The sequence below is a fragment of the Cyanistes caeruleus genome, chromosome 12 (assembly GCF_971803275.1).
Source record: "Cyanistes caeruleus chromosome 12, bCyaCae1.hap1.1, whole genome shotgun sequence".
NCBI lineage: Eukaryota > Metazoa > Chordata > Aves > Passeriformes > Paridae > Cyanistes > Cyanistes caeruleus.
The window spans coordinates 14,330,616-14,344,572 of NC_141712.1; the positions used below are offsets into that span (position 1 = coordinate 14,330,616).

A 13,957-nucleotide genomic window follows, 5' to 3' on the forward strand; every position below is an offset into this window, starting at 1 on the left:
AAAGTGAGTGCTGCCCTGGGTTATGTTTTTTCCACCACCACCACTGGAAAGGGAAATTTAAGTTCAGAAACAGCTGTTCCTGCCTATTCCTGCTTTTGAGGAACTATTAGAAGCTGTGAGCTACTAAATGCTCAACCAGATGGATCCCAGTGGTAGTTATTACCAGAGTAATGAGTGTGAAGTCAGCCAGAACACTGTCTCAGCAGATGAAGCTTTCTAGGTGTGGAGGGTGGTGGTGGTCTTGGTGAGCTTGAGGCTGGTTTGCAGATACATGTCATCCCTCACAGCCTCCCCAGCCTTCCCAGCGCAGGGCTCAGACCAAAGCGGATCTCTCTTCCTTTACCTTGTGTGATTCTTCTGCTGCACCCAGGCCTTTTGGGTTTCTGTTTCGTTAATCAAGCTGGCCAGTAATTAATGTGATGCTAACTGCTGCTATTCAGCAGATGAGGTCACCAAGCGTGGTCTTGTTTCCAGGACAGGATTAAGAAACTCGTGGGAACAAACTGTTTGTGGCCATTTTTCCCTGTTTAGGCAGGGTTCAGTGCCTCTGTGTGGTTTCGATTCAGTTCTCTCCTCCTTGCCTCTCCAGAATGTGATTGATGGGGACCTGTGTGAGCAGTTCAACTCCATGGAGCCTAACAAACAGAAGAATGTGGCCGAGGAGCTGGACCGGACCCCACCCGAGGTGTCCAAGAAGCTGGAAGACATCCGCACACGCTACGCTTTCTGAGTGGTGGCTGGCAGGGGCAGAAATGCTTGCAGCTCCTCTGGGTGCTCTTTAGGCACCTTGGGGAGGAGGAATGTGTGCTTTCCCCCCCCCCCCCCCCCCCCTTTTCTAATATTGGTTTGGTCCTCTTGGTTTATGTTTCAAAGTAACGTGACTCCAGTAAATACAGTATCAGTTATTAGGTTTCCCCACACATCCTGCTGCCTATGTGAAGGCTCCTGACATTCTGGCTTCTGGCCAGACCAGTTCTCTCTTGGGAAGTGCCCAAGGCAGGATGCCAGCTGACCCTCAGTCCTATCTCCTTGTCCTCCCTTTTGAATGGGGAGTCCCAGGGTGTCTTGCTGAAAGTTCTGTAGGGCAGCTCCAGCTGAGTCTTTGTTGGGTCAAGTGGGGTTTGTGATTTTGCAGTGTTTTAGAAAAGGAAAGAGCTGTGGCATGATTCAGGATTACCAGGCTCCTTTTTCAGTAGCCAGTGGTGAGCTGCTCTGGGCTTATACTAGTCCAGGGAGCAGCCAATGGAAAGCTGGCTGTGTGGAGGGTGTAACTGTCACACTTGTCTTGAACATTTTCTTCTGAATTGCAAGGGGGTTTTTTGGACTTACCATTTCTGACTGTTTTCCCTGTAAATAGAGTTTTGTACAATGTTGACTCTCTTGGGGGTGGGGAAGAGCGAGGCCTGAGTCTGGGACTTGATTTGTTTCATAATAACTTTGGCAAGAGAGTGTCTCCAAGCTGTGACTGTGAGCAGCACATGAAGAATAAAAGCCTGTTTTTTCACTACCCTGGCGCTGGGGCTCTTCTTCATGGCAGCTGCTGCTGACCTGGCGGGAGCAGGAGGGGAGGAGAAGGAATACAGAAATGTGCACACCCTGAGCCCCTGTGCTCCTGCAGGCCCCTCACTGCCCCCCCTGCCATGCCTGGAGCTGTTCTCCTGCTGCTTGTTCGGCCCTGGGACACATACAAAGCAGGCTGTGGAGAGAGGGAAGAGTAATTTCTTCAGCCATTCCAGAGTATGGGGGTCCTGTGTTGCCCAGTATAGCAGCTGCAGCTCTGGGAGGAGCAGCTGGCTGCCAGGAGGGCTGGGGAAAGGTGCTTGTCCCAGAGGTTTGGTAGCTGGCTGCAGAGGGTCCAGTGGGACTTCCACACAGTGGGAGTGCAGCCACACATCAAGTGCTTCCTGGTTCTGCTGGGCTGCTCCCTGCTTACTCCTGCTGCTGGGGACTGTCTGAGAGCCTGTGACATCCCAGTAAGGATGCTGTTCCTTGCTTGGGGCTTGGAGGGACAGGTGCTCCTTTGATGCCTGCGCTCCCTTTGAACAGCTTTTATGTTCTCTGGTGCATGTACTGTGTGGGATGAGGGCAAACATACCCTCCTGCCCTGTCCTTTGCACTCTCCTCTCCCCTCCTGCCTTGTCTTGATCTCGCAGGCCTGCATTGGCAGGGGCTTACAGTGCAGAGCTGCACCCTTTGGCTCTGGCTTGGCACGTCGTGGAGCCCCACCCATCCTCTGATGGCAGAGCAAAGGGCTTTGTGCTCCCTTCCCTGGCCTGAGTGGCGGTGGCTGTGTCCAGGGTGAAGGGGAGCTGAGCTTTGTGGGGTCCAGTTTCTGGCTTGCCATGGATTTAAAAGTGCTCGTCCTATGCTTCCTGGCCCTCATCCTACCCCAGGGACTGATGCTTTGGATCAGAGGCCACTTCCAGCAGAGCTCCAGTGCTCCAGTGACACTTAGTATTTGTCATGCTGGTGTCCTGAAAGTGAAAGCTGGGAAGAGGGGTGGCTTGAGATGTTCCCAAACTGGTTCCTCGGCTGTGCCTGGTGAATAACCTGCCTCCAGTAAAATGTAAAGCCTGGGAGAGACCCATTCCCAGCCATATGGAGCTGGGGGCTTGTGGGGAGCTGGCTGAACCCCCATCTCCACTGGGACAAAGGAGGTTTCTCTTTGAGGGTTCCCCCTTGGAGCTGCAGGGGACCAGGATCCTGCCATCCTGTGGGAGCAGAGATGCTGAGGCCAGGCATGGGAAGCTGTTTGCCTTGGGCTCATCCCAGCACTGATTCCCAGCCCGGAGCAGCCAGGGAGCACAAACCGCCCCCAGCACAGTGCTGCGCAGCTCCGCACTCCCTCGCCCCATCCCGGCTGCCAGGCTGATGAATACGTGGGCAGGGACTGCTATTAAATGGCTTCCTTCCTCCAGCGCCTGCAGCAGCTGCGGGCAAAATCCCTGCGGACACCTGAGTGAGGAGCTGGAGCAGCTCCTTCCCTGCTTAGAGCTCAGCATCTCGTCCCCCAGCGAGTGCTGGGAGGGAGGCGAGGGCCTTGCCCAAGGCTGGCCAGGACCTGGGGAAGCTTGGCAGGAGCACGGCAGTGGCCCTGACTCCATGCCAGGGGAATCCCAGTGTGCTCTCACAGGCAGAAGTGCATTCCTTCCCACGCGTTTCCCTGGGAGCATTGACCCATTCTTTGATAGCCGATGCTTCTTGCTGACCCTTTGGATGCTCAGCAGCTCTGAGCACAGACACAGTGACTCTTCCACGGGGCTCTTCAGGGTGATGTGGGGGAGGACAATGTCCCATGTCCCTTGTCCCCTACTCCTGGCAGGAGCTCAACTCTGAAGCATCCTGAGAGGATGACGTAGGATTGGGCCAGAGGGAGCAGAGTCCTGTTGGCCTGGAGCCAGCTGAGAATACCTCAGCCCCTCTGAGATAAGTGCTGCAGTGCAGCCCTCCCTCGGGTGCTTCCTCGGTTGCGAAGGCTGGGCATTTCCAAGCACTCCCACTTGGATTGCCCCAGACTGTACCCATGGGTGCTCAGCCCAGTATGTGCCCTGGGACCCCTGGCCGGGAAAGCCCAGCACCCTGGGGGTGCTGGTGCTGGCAGAGCAGAGCAGCCCAGATAACCCAGGGCTGTGCAGAGTGCTCAGCTGGGCACCCCAGGGGTGGTGTGGCACCTGACTGGGTTGGGTGAGCACCCTGCAGGCATGGCTCAGCACTGGGCAGTGGAGGAGGCACACACCGTAGTTAGACCAACACCCAGGGGCTCCCTGCTGCTGCAGTGACGCTCCCTGAGGAACAGGGAGGGACCCAGCAGGATGAACCAAGTACCCTGGGGCCACGCAGTTGGATGAGCTGAGCACAGCAGGGGTACCTGGCTAGGTGAACTGAGCAGCTGAGCATCCCGGGACACCCAGCTTGGGCTCGCTGAGAGCCCCCCCCCGCCCCCGGAGCCACCTGCCTGGAACAGCAAAACACTCTGAGGAACTTGTGAGGGTCAGCCAAGCACCCTGGGGACACCCAGCTGAGGCAGCAAAGCACCCCGATGAACAGGGAGGTACCCACGAGGGCTAGCCAAGCACCCTGGGGCCACCCCAGCCTGGGCTACCCGGCTACCCTGGAGACACCTCCCGCTCTCGCTCCCCAGACCTGGAGACACCCACCCGGCCTGGGGGAGCCGGGCACCCGCGGCGGGGCAGGGCCGGACTCTCCCCGGGCCGTGCGGGGCGGTCGCTCTGTCCCCGCTCCCCGCCCGGCCGCCGCCCCGCCCGCTCCCCGCGCCGCCGCCCCCCGCCCGCCTCCCGGGAAGCGCGGGCACGGCCCCGCCGCCGCCGCCGCCCGCGGGTGGACGCGTCCCGCGCCAGGTGGGTCCGCGGAGCCTCGCGCGGGGGGCGCGGGGGGCGGTCGGGCACCCACGGCCCCGCTTGGGGACGCGGCGCGGGACACACACACCCCGAGACCCGGCCGTGTTCGCTTGGGGACATTTTGCAGGGACATGGCACAGAGGTCCCTCCACCGGGGATTGTGGGTGGCACCCCTTTGCGCTGGGACACCGCACGGAGCCTTTGCGTGGGGGCACGGCACGGCTGCTTTCCCTTGGGACACGGCACCGCGTGGGGACACGGCGTGGTCCCCCCGGCACCGGGACGCGCTGCTGGGGACACAGATGGGGCCCCTTCTGTGCTGGGATATGGCACGGACACAAAGCACCCTCCTTCGCAAGGGGGCACGCTGTGGAAGATGTGGCACAAGGACATGCTACGGTCTCCTTCCACAGCGTGGGAGCATGGCAGAGCCCCCTTGACAGGGGTGTAGGGACAGGACACCTCTGTGTGGGGACCCAGCATGAGGTGGCTTGGCCGTTTCACCAGCCCCGTCCCCCAGCGTTCCTCGGCTGGGGCCGGACTAACTCACCGCTGGAATAACGGGGCTGGGTTCATCCCCCTCCTTCCCTGGAAATCCCCTGAGGGTGTCATCAGGGAAGCCCTGGTAGCCCTGCCCCAAGCGGGACACAGGCATGCACGGCTCCACGGCCACCCACAGTATCTTGGCCACCCGCGGCTCACGCGGGACTTCTTCCCTGCCACCCCCGGGGCTGGGAGCGGGTGTCCTGCCTGGGGGCTGCAGCCGGGGCTCTCTTCCCCCAGATTCCCTCTTGCAGTCCGGGGGTGCTCCTGCACCCCTGCAAACACATCCCTGCCAACACCCTGTGACGGCCCCCGGACCTGCTGCCTCCCTGCCACCAGCTGGAGAGGAGAAGCCAGCGGGGACTGCCGGGAAGGGGGACTAACCCCCCATCCATGGCAGGGAACAACTGCCCGGGGCTACCGGAGAGCAGCCAGTGCCCGGAGCCTACACCTGTCCCTTGTCCCCATACCATCCACGCCACTGCCCTGGAGGCTCCCGGTGAGCCCCAGCCATGTAGGCACAGCCTGGGGCTCCACTGACGGCCACCATCAACATGCAGCAGGGCTACGCTGCCGTCCTATGTGAGTACAGCTGGGGGACAGGGGGGATGGCCTCGGGAGTCACCTCAGTGGTGTCCCTGGGGGGGCTGATGCCGCTGGGTTTGGCTGCCCAGGTGTCCTGGCTGTGCTGGGGCTGGAGGCTGCGGCGCCGGGCGAATGCGAGCTCACCCGCCTGCTCCAGGACAAGTTGCAGTACGAGATGCGCCTGCAGTACATGGTAAGCCCAGCTTTGGGAGGTGGGAGGGACACGTGGCATTGCAAGGCCCCGATTTGGTCCAGGGGATACATGGTGGGGGGCAGCACCCACTGCTCTCCACTGGTTGGGTGCCGTGTGCTGTGTTTTTTACCAGGGACAATTTGTGCCAAATTGTGCCCAGAGCTACTTCTGCTGGGGGCTGACCACATCAAAGGGCTTTTGCACCGGCTCCCCGGTGTCATGCTGAGGGTGGCAAGGATGTGCCCATTACTTTGCCCGATGCTCTTCCTTGCCTTTCCAGAAACACTACTTTCCCATTGACTACACAGTCCAGGTCCAGTACGAAGAGGTGCTGAGGCCATCCAACATCACCCGCCTGGTAAGATGTTGGCAGGGGAGAGTCCCATGATGGGAGAACTCCAGGGACCCATGGGGGCTGCATGGCTCTCACCCTTTTGCCCTTTAGCGCAACGGGACAGTGTCGGAGGCAGCACTACGGTACCTCTGGTTCCATGTCAGCTCCCAGGCAGTGCTGCGGATCCGTGAGGTGCTGCCAGAGAAGCACCCATCCTGGAAGTACACCCAGGAACTCTGCCAGCTCTTCGATGCTCTGGGCGAGGAGTACAGCAAGTACCGGCAGGTGAGGATCCCCCCTGGCACCCCAGCCCGGCCGCATGTCACGCACTCGTGTGCCGGGAGGACACACACTGAGCCATGAGCACCTGGGAGGGCACAGCACGGCCATGGACATTTTCCCTGCGTGTGGGTTCTGTGGAAGGACTGAGTGCAAGGACAGAATTTGGGAGCAGGGTTTGGGGCCGTGTAGCAGTGCCTAAAAGAACCTGCACATCTGGCATTGGTGGTTCAGTGGTAGAATTCTCGCCTGCCACGCGGGAGGCCCGGGTTCGATTCCCGGCCAATGCAAGGGCTGCATTTTTTTCTTTTTTTTCTTGCCTGCAACCCGTCCCCCTTGGGGGATAGGTAGACCTGGAAACAACGGGACTGTCACGCACACCGACCTCCGTCATGGGGTGGCACTACCACAGCCGGCAGTTGCAGGGGATCAGGCAGAAGATGCCCAAGAATTTTTCCCTGTTTTGCCGGTGATGGTCCTGCCTCTCTGCCCAAGCCTCTGCTGCCTCGATGGAGCTGCTGAACCCCGAGGCGGCTGCACTTGGGTGCTGGATGTGGGTGGCCTGTCACGGCTGGGTCGCCAATATGAACCCAAAGCGTGATGTTGTCCTGTGCCACGGGGCAGGTTCTCTCCGAGGAGAGAGTGAGCTTTGCTGGGTTGTTTCATGAGAGGGTTAACTGTGCAGGCTGCTGAGAGCCCCTCCTTGCTGTAGGTGATGTGGGGCAGCGGGAAGAGGCGTTCCCATGTGCCGCTCCCATGTGCTGGAGCCGCGGTGTCAGAGGTGTGTTGGGGTGCTCTGTGAGGGTGTTCAGAGGTGACAGGGCCTGTCCTGCTGCTCGCAGGCCGCTGGGTTTGGGAGTGTGGGGGAGGGCTGGGATATTGTGCACATCTGGCATTGGTGGTTCAGTGGTAGAATTCTCGCCTGCCACGCGGGAGGCCCGGGTTCGATTCCCGGCCAATGCAAGAGCTGCATCCTTTTGCACCCTGCTGTCCTTTGGCTGTTGCCAGCGTGCTCAGGGAATAGCTGAGGTGCTTCCGTGGGTGCTCCCTTGGGCATCTCTGTAGAGGGTGCTCCCTCTGCATCTCCCCGGGTGGCTGACTCTGTACTATGTGTGGGTGCTCAGGCCCTGAGGGTGGCAGCAGCAGCTCTGCCTGCATTGAGTATCCTTGGCTTGGTGGCACCGGGGACCAATAAGAGAAGATGGTTTGGTGAATGACCAGCTCGGTTGAGTGGCAGGGAGGGACACAGGCTCAATGACAGCAAGGCGTGCTATGTTGGTGGCAGTGAAGGTCCCTGGTTTAGGAGCAGTGGAAGGTGCTGGTTCCTGTCAAGGATGCCCAGGCCATGGAGGCAGATGGCACCTGTGGGCAGTTCCACATCTGACATATGTAGTTCAGTGGGACAATTGTGCTCCCCCTCTTAAAAGCCAGGGTTTTGTTCCTTGTCGGTGCAGCCCAGTGTCCTGCCTTTCAACTCTGCAGCTCCCAGCCCCTCCACCTGATGAGCTCCATGCAGCCTTGGGTTGCTTGTGGCTGGGAGGTGCTGCTGCACCCCAAGGCAGAGGTGTTTGACTGCTGGATGTGGGTGGCCTGTCACAGCTGGGTCACCACTGTGAACCCGAAGTGTGGCTAGGTCATCCGGTACCACGGGACAGGTTCTGCAGCCCCTCTGAGGAGAGAGGGACCTTTGCTTAGTTGTCACCAGAGGGTTAACTCTGAAGACTGCTGACAACCCCTCCTTATTGATGAGACAGCAGAGGAGACGCTTCCATGGGCTGGAGCCGGGGTCTCAGAGCTGTGTCTTGGGGTCCCCTGTGTGTGTGTGTGTGTGTGTGTCTGTGGTGTATTCACTGGCAGCAGTGCCTGCCCACACTGCACTCACTCTGCTGGATTTGGGACGGTGGGGCCGTGTGGGAAGGGTGAGGAGACTCTCCACATCTGGCATTGGTGGTTCAGTGGTAGAATTCTCGCCTGCCACGCGGGAGGCCCGGGTTCGATTCCCGGCCAATGCAGTGAATGTGTTTTTTTTTGCACCCAGTCTCTGGGGGGACCACGGGGACTGTCCTGGGGTGCCTGGGGGGATGGCACATCTCTCCCCCTGCGTGGATGTGAAGAGTGTCATTGTCGGTGGGACAAAGCCAGGGCACCTTGATGACCCCCGGGAGACTTGGTGCCTTATGGGCAGTGACTGTCCATGGCTCACTGACAGTGAGGATTTCTCGTTTGGTGGCAGTGACAAAGGGCTTTGTCTAGGTGGCAGTGAGGCCCAGGGCAATCGGGCAATGGGTCTGGGAGGTGCTGCCCCATCCAAGAGGCAGCTGTGTTTGGGTACTGGATGTCTGTGGCCTGTCACACCAAAGTGTGGCTGGGTTGTCCTGTGCCACGGGGCAGGTTCTGCAGTGCCTCCGAGGAGAGAGTGAGCTTTGCTGGGTTGTTTCATGAGAGGGTTAACTGTGCAGGCTGCTGAGAGCCCCTCCTTGCTGTAGGTGATGTGGGGCAGCGGGAAGAGGCGTTCCCATGTGCCGCTCCCATGTGCTGGAGCCGCGGTGTCAGAGGTGTGTTGGGGTGCTCTGTGAGGGTGTTCAGAGGTGACAGGGCCTGTCCTGCTGCTCGCAGGCCGCTGGGTTTGGGAGTGTGGGGGAGGGCTGGGATATTGTGCACATCTGGCATTGGTGGTTCAGTGGTAGAATTCTCGCCTGCCACGCGGGAGGCCCGGGTTCGATTCCCGGCCAATGCAAGAGCTGCATCCTTTTGCACCCTGCTGTCCCTTGGGGGACCTTGGTGACATCCTGGTGGTCTGTCCCTGCAGACAGATGTGGAGACAGTGGTGGCCGATCTGGTGAAGTTGATCCACAGCGCGGGCGCTGAGAGCCGGAGCAAGGCTGTGCGCCCCAAGGCACTTCTGGACAACTGCCTCAAGGTCATGCGGATGCTCTATGGGGTGCCCTGTGAGTTTGGGATCAGGGTGGGTGGTCCGACCTGGGGGAAATCAGATGCCACGCAGGGGGACCCTGTCCCACGCCACGGTACCTGTTCCCTCTGTTCAGGTCGGTGGGAGTCCACCTAACACTGTGGAAGACCCCTCACTCGACACCTCCTTGCCCTGGAGCCTCGGATGCTGCCTCTGCTCTGCTCCTCCCACAGCCCTGTGGGGGGTTCCCAAGGAAGGTGCAAAGGTGGGACAAATGCCACTCCTTCCAGGACCAAACACAACCCCTTCCAGAACTGTGGGACTGTTTATGGCTGTTGGGTCTTGTCCATCTGAAACGTCTGGCACCCTTTGCATGGGTGTGGGGTCAGACACAGCCCCCCATGGCAGGAATCTGTTGGGGGGACACATAGCCCTCCCTGCCACAGGGCAGGTGAGGGCATCACCCTGTTTCTCTTGATTTGTATTTTTTCCTCAGCTTTCATTAAACACCAGTTAATTCTCTAGCATTGCAGCTCAGCTTCCGACTGGGTCCCGGGAGCCTCCAGCCTTACCCGAAATAAAGGACCAGCAAACAGAGCCTCCACTGCCTCCTCTTTTGGGGTGCCAGCCATCTCCCTCACCGCTGTGGGGGAGAGACTCCCTCTGATAAAGGGACCCCTGCCAAGCTGCCTCGGTCAGCCCCGGCTGCTTTCCCTGCAAGGAAACATCTGGATTTGTTTGTTGTGCTTGGCGGCATGGTGCAGGCAGCACACCGGAGGGGCTGGGGCTGCCTGGCTGCCTCCCCTCTTTACAGCTTAGTTAATTACCTTCATCAGCTATTAGAGACCTGAACTGGTGTATTCGTGGCTTAGGCTCATGAGCCCATGGGCACTGCAGCATGAGTGAAGGAACATCTTCCTCCTGCTCCTGCTCCTGCTCCTGCTCCTGCTCCTGCTCCTGCTCCTGCTCCTGCTCCTGCTGCTCCTGCTCCTCCTCCTCCTCCTCCTCCTCCTCCTCCTCTCCCCTTTCCTTCCTCCCTTCATGCCTGGTGATAATTCCTTTTGATAAAAAGCCCACACAGAGCTGATATAAAACCCGCCAGTAATGATCCACTGCTTGATAAGAGCTTTAACTAGAAGAACCCTCTCTCCCATCCCTGCTGGCTTTAACAGAGCCCCTGTGTGGTCCAGGTACCCACCTGGGGCTGCCTTAGCCCTTGGGTTAAGGGAGCCCCAACCTCCATCTCCCTTGTGTCAAGTGTGGGAATGATCCTTCATCCTCCTCCAGTGTGGGAAAACTGAAGTTGTCTCTGCAAAATGACCCCTGCCCAGCTTCATCTCAGAGCATCCCCCCAGCAATGGGCTTGCCAAAACCCTGCGTGTCCAGCCCACTTGAGACATTGTGCATTTTCTTCTGATCCCTCTTTTGAGAGATGGCTTCAGAAGTGTCAGCTGAGAGCCTCTACAGGAATGCACTCACAGGATCGAGAATGGGAGCCTGTTTACAGTATCTCCTGGTGTACCATGAGGGATGGTTTTAGGGAGGGTCAGCCCAGGATGCCCTGCCCAGGTCTCAAAAGACATCTTTAGGTGTGTGCTGAGACTGGGAGATCTGCTGTGAAACCGCCCAGCTGCTGGAATAGGAAGATTCTTTTCTGGCCTTGAATCAAAAGAAAAATGCCTGGCAGCATCCTTGGGGTGGGCATGGAAAGGCCAGCTGGTTTTGGGGTGGGCAGACTCAGCAGGACAAGGGCTGAGTTTGGGGGCTGTCTGGGATGTTCCCCTAAGCAGTATGGCTTATGGCCCTAGAGTGAGGATACCCAGGGGATCTCAGTCTCCAGCCCCAGGGAATGCCTTGGATTCGGGACCACATTTGGGGTACCCTTCCTTATGCTGCCCTGGCCCAAATCATCATCCCAGACCAGGGGGGCAGCGAATCCAACTCTCATTCCCCAGCCTGTGCATCCCTGTTTCTATTCCCCTGCCCATCCCTCCCCCCGCCCCCCATCAGAGTGAGCCTGGAAATGGCAATTAATTCACTTTAATTAATTATTTAAGCTAAGTGGCAGATGCTGCTCTCACCAGGGCAGCCTCTGCCCTCTCCAGTCCCAGAAGGTGCCATTGCTGGTGGCTGAGAGCTGGGCCAGCAGCTGCAGGACACCCCTCACGCTCTCCTCCAGCGTCACCGGGCCCTGTCGCACGCAAGGGCAAGGGAAAAAGTGAGCCAAGATTCTCCATCCCAACACCCCCAATCCCACCCATAGGATGGTGGAATGCCAGCTTTGGCTGGGTTGGTTTGGGAGCAGCTGGAGATGCTCCAGCAGCCAAAGGATGTGGCTTTGCACAAATTGATTCTCCTTCATTTGAGTCCTGTAAGAACGGAGGATAATTTTTTCATTTCTAATTAAAAAGTGACTCATTTGTCAGCCAGAGCAGGGTAAGGGACAGCCAAGTGCAGGACCGGGGTGCCCTCTGCTGACACACCATCAGGATGGGAAAGGAAATAAAAAATAGGAAAGAAATTGGGTGGTTTGAGGGGAGAGTTTGGAATTATCCCTTTGCTGTGGTGGCATAGCAAGGGACAAGGGACTGCACGGATGTGGGTGGCCAGGGAAGGGATGTCCATAGCCAAGGATGCCTCAGGAAAGGATGTTCATGGGAAAGGGATGTCCATGGGAAGAAATGCCCTGTGAACTGGTGCCCATGGGAAGGGATGTCTGTGGGAAGGGATTCTTTGTGAAAGGATGAACCCTGAGAAGGGATGTTCATGGGAGGGGGTGGCCTTGGGAGGGGATTCTCCTGGGAAAGGATGCCCCTAGGAATGGATACCTATGGGACCTTGCTGAGCTAGGATGGCCATGCACCTCCTGTCACTCACCATCCCCTGTTCCAAGGGAGGTGTCACATGTCCAGGATCCACAGACACGCAGAGGATCCCTCTGTTCCCGTACTCCAGGGCCAGGCACTTGGTAAGCATGTTCAGAGCAGCCTGGAAGGACCAATTCCCCTCCTCATCATGATCTGGCAATGCCATGGCCAGTGATGGGGGAGATTCCAGAGGAGGTGACCCCCAAATTCCTCCCCATCCTCCCAGTGGCAGTACCTTGCTGCAGCGGTAGCAGATGTCCTGCCTCTCTTCCCAAGCCTCTGCAACCTCGATGGAGCCCAGGATGCTGGAGATGTTGATGATGGCAGCTCTGCGGCAGCTCATCTCACGCTGCCCTTCGGCCTCAGCCGCCTCCTTCAGCAAGGGCAGGAAGGCCTGCAGGGGATGGGATCTCAGGCATCACCATCCTCTTCCTCCCTGTTCCCAGTGTTTGGGGCAGGGGTTGCCTGTGTCCTCACCTGGCTTGTCTGCAGGGGCCCGATGGTGTTGGTGGTGTAGACGAGGCTCATGTTCTCTGCTGTCTCAGTGGCCAAGGTGCTGCGGCGCGTGGTGCCGGTGTTGTTAATCAGGAGGTTGAGGCCAGCACTTCCCACCTCCTCCCTCACCTTCCTGACTGCTGCCTTGATGCTGTTGGGGTCTGTCACATCTGCAAAGGGACAGGAGGGTTGGGGGACAGGCTGGTGGCTGTGACCCTGGCAAGATGCTGTAGGACATGGCAGGAGGCGACTCCCAGCCACTGAGCATCCTCCTGGTCCCATCAGTGACCTGGCTGAGCTAAGCCAAACCAAAGGACCCACCTGCTTGATGGCATTTCCTGGAGCCACCCACGATCATCGCAATTAAATCCTGAGAAGCTTCATCCCTTTCCCGCCCCAGCACTTACCTAGAGGCAGGATCATGACGTTGGGAAAGCCCAAAGCCACCTCATTGACAGCCTAGGTGGAGAAAGCGGGGGACGGGGGTCACGTGGGGAAGCTGACTGGAGGTGACGCCAGCACCGTGCCGGGGTGGGAAGAGGGTGGCCCCTCATGTCACAGCCAACAGGTTACAACAAGATCCAGTGGGAGCCATTTGGGGCGAGTCGCTGCTTCTCTGCACCTGGCTGAGCTTCAAAGCTCCCAGCAGCGATGCCCCCAGCACAGGGGCTGCCAGCACAGCAACCCCCCCTGCTCTCCCCATCATGCACATACCTGCGCCAAGAGACGCCAAAAAAATTAAATACATACATAGGTATTTTTAATATGTAATACATATATATCTATTTTTGTTTTACATATATATGTACATACATACACATATATTTTTCCATGCCATTCATCGTGCAGGATGCTGGCACTCAGCCTCCCAATTCCAGGTGGGATTGTGCCATCCCCAGGCACCAATCCCAGAGATGACTCCCTCCTGTCCCCCCACCCCCCCCCGCCCCCACTCCGGTGCCCTCCCTACCTTGCCCTGGGGGTCCAGGCAAGCAGCGAAGAGGTGCCGAGGTGGGCTGGGCTGCTCCAGCAGCCCCTTCAGCAGCGCCAGGCCCAGCCCCCCATCGCAGCTGGTCAGCAGGACACTGCCCACGCTGAGCCCCTCCATCCCCACTGCTCTCCCCAGCCGGTTGTGCTGCCCAGCCAGGTTTGGCAATCGGCCTCGATAATCCGGGAGGTGGCAACGCTGCGGGTGCTGCTGGGATGGGTGGAGGTGGGGGGAACCGCCTGCACCCCCTCTTCTGGAAGGGATGGGGCAGCAGGATGTTCTTCTGCATCCCAGGGTCACCCATCACCTTGACTACGGGGTTGTTGCATTCCTCCATACCCCAAAACACCCACCCCCCTCAAGCCATGGGAACCCCAAAGGGGTGATGGTACCTTCCCACCTGT

At 58.8% G+C, this 13,957-nt stretch overlaps 3 protein-coding genes and 4 non-coding genes across 9 annotated transcripts in view; 6 read left to right on the forward strand and 1 right to left on the reverse strand.

The window, feature by feature from the left end:
• Positions 1–1,507, forward strand: part of SF3B3 (splicing factor 3b subunit 3) — a 28,516-nt gene extending 27,009 nt beyond the window's left edge. For both annotated transcript variants that reach the window (XM_023934673.2, XM_023934671.2), the window contains exon 26: positions 590–1,507. In XM_023934673.2, coding sequence (XP_023790441.1) covers positions 590–730 — 141 coding nt within the window. In that variant the 3' untranslated portion in view covers positions 731–1,507. The remainder of the gene's footprint in view (positions 1–589) is intronic.
• A 2,766-nt stretch (positions 1,508–4,273) lies between these two features.
• IL34 (interleukin 34) lies at positions 4,274–9,800 on the forward strand. Of its 2 annotated transcripts, none has more exons than XM_086848225.1 (7): positions 4,274–4,358; positions 5,142–5,483; positions 5,576–5,679; positions 5,960–6,037; positions 6,125–6,298; positions 9,102–9,240; positions 9,340–9,800. In XM_086848225.1, the coding sequence occupies exons 2-7, from the start codon at positions 5,456–5,458 to the stop codon at positions 9,357–9,359; spliced, it is 543 nt and encodes a 180-aa protein (XP_086704351.1). In that variant the 5' UTR covers positions 4,274–4,358; positions 5,142–5,455; the 3' UTR covers positions 9,360–9,800. The 2 variants fall into 2 exon arrangements, with proteins under 2 accessions (XP_086704351.1, XP_086704352.1); XM_086848226.1 differs by having other exon boundaries at positions 4,287–4,358; positions 5,302–5,483.
• TRNAG-GCC (transfer RNA glycine (anticodon GCC)) lies at positions 6,512–6,582 on the forward strand. The gene has a single exon. It is a non-coding gene; the product is annotated as a tRNA-Gly (tRNA).
• Positions 7,185–7,255, forward strand: TRNAG-GCC (transfer RNA glycine (anticodon GCC)). The gene has a single exon. It is a non-coding gene; the product is annotated as a tRNA-Gly (tRNA).
• Positions 8,234–8,304, forward strand: TRNAG-GCC (transfer RNA glycine (anticodon GCC)). Its single transcript has one exon. It is a non-coding gene; the product is annotated as a tRNA-Gly (tRNA).
• On the forward strand, positions 8,959–9,029 carry TRNAG-GCC (transfer RNA glycine (anticodon GCC)). Its single transcript has one exon. It is a non-coding gene; the product is annotated as a tRNA-Gly (tRNA).
• Positions 9,801–11,227: 1,427 nt separating the features above from the next.
• Positions 11,228–13,899, reverse strand: LOC111934532 (uncharacterized). The gene is made up of 6 exons (XM_023934669.2): positions 13,536–13,899; positions 12,973–13,024; positions 12,548–12,735; positions 12,306–12,464; positions 12,081–12,191; positions 11,228–11,394 (listed from the first exon to the last, which is right to left on the reverse strand). The coding sequence occupies exons 1-6, from the start codon at positions 13,671–13,673 to the stop codon at positions 11,281–11,283; spliced, it is 762 nt and encodes a 253-aa protein (XP_023790437.2). The 5' UTR covers positions 13,674–13,899; the 3' UTR covers positions 11,228–11,280.
• Positions 13,900–13,957: the final 58 nt, after the last annotated feature.

What these genes read in the sequence shown, in the direction of transcription:
- LOC111934532 (XM_023934669.2), bottom strand. Translation starts at nt 13,673, where the DNA reads ATGGAGGGGCTCAGCGTGGGCAGTGTCCTGCTGACCAGCTGCGATGGG. An exon ending in GCCTGGACCCCCAGGGCAAG is followed by an intron (nt 13,025 to 13,535) that starts GTAGGGAGGGCA and finishes TTCTCCACCTAG; the next exon opens with GCTGTCAATGAGGTGGCTTT. An exon ending in TCTGCTACCGCTGCAGCAAG is followed by an intron (nt 12,192 to 12,305) that starts GTACTGCCACTG and finishes TGGTCCTTCCAG; the next exon opens with GCTGCTCTGAACATGCTTAC.
- IL34 (XM_086848225.1), top strand. Translation starts at nt 5,456, where the DNA reads ATGCAGCAGGGCTACGCTGCCGTCCTAT. An exon ending in GGGCTACGCTGCCGTCCTAT is followed by an intron (nt 5,484 to 5,575) that starts GTGAGTACAGCT and finishes TTGGCTGCCCAG; the next exon opens with GTGTCCTGGCTGTGCTGGGG. An exon ending in AGATGCGCCTGCAGTACATG is followed by an intron (nt 5,680 to 5,959) that starts GTAAGCCCAGCT and finishes TTGCCTTTCCAG; the next exon opens with AAACACTACTTTCCCATTGA.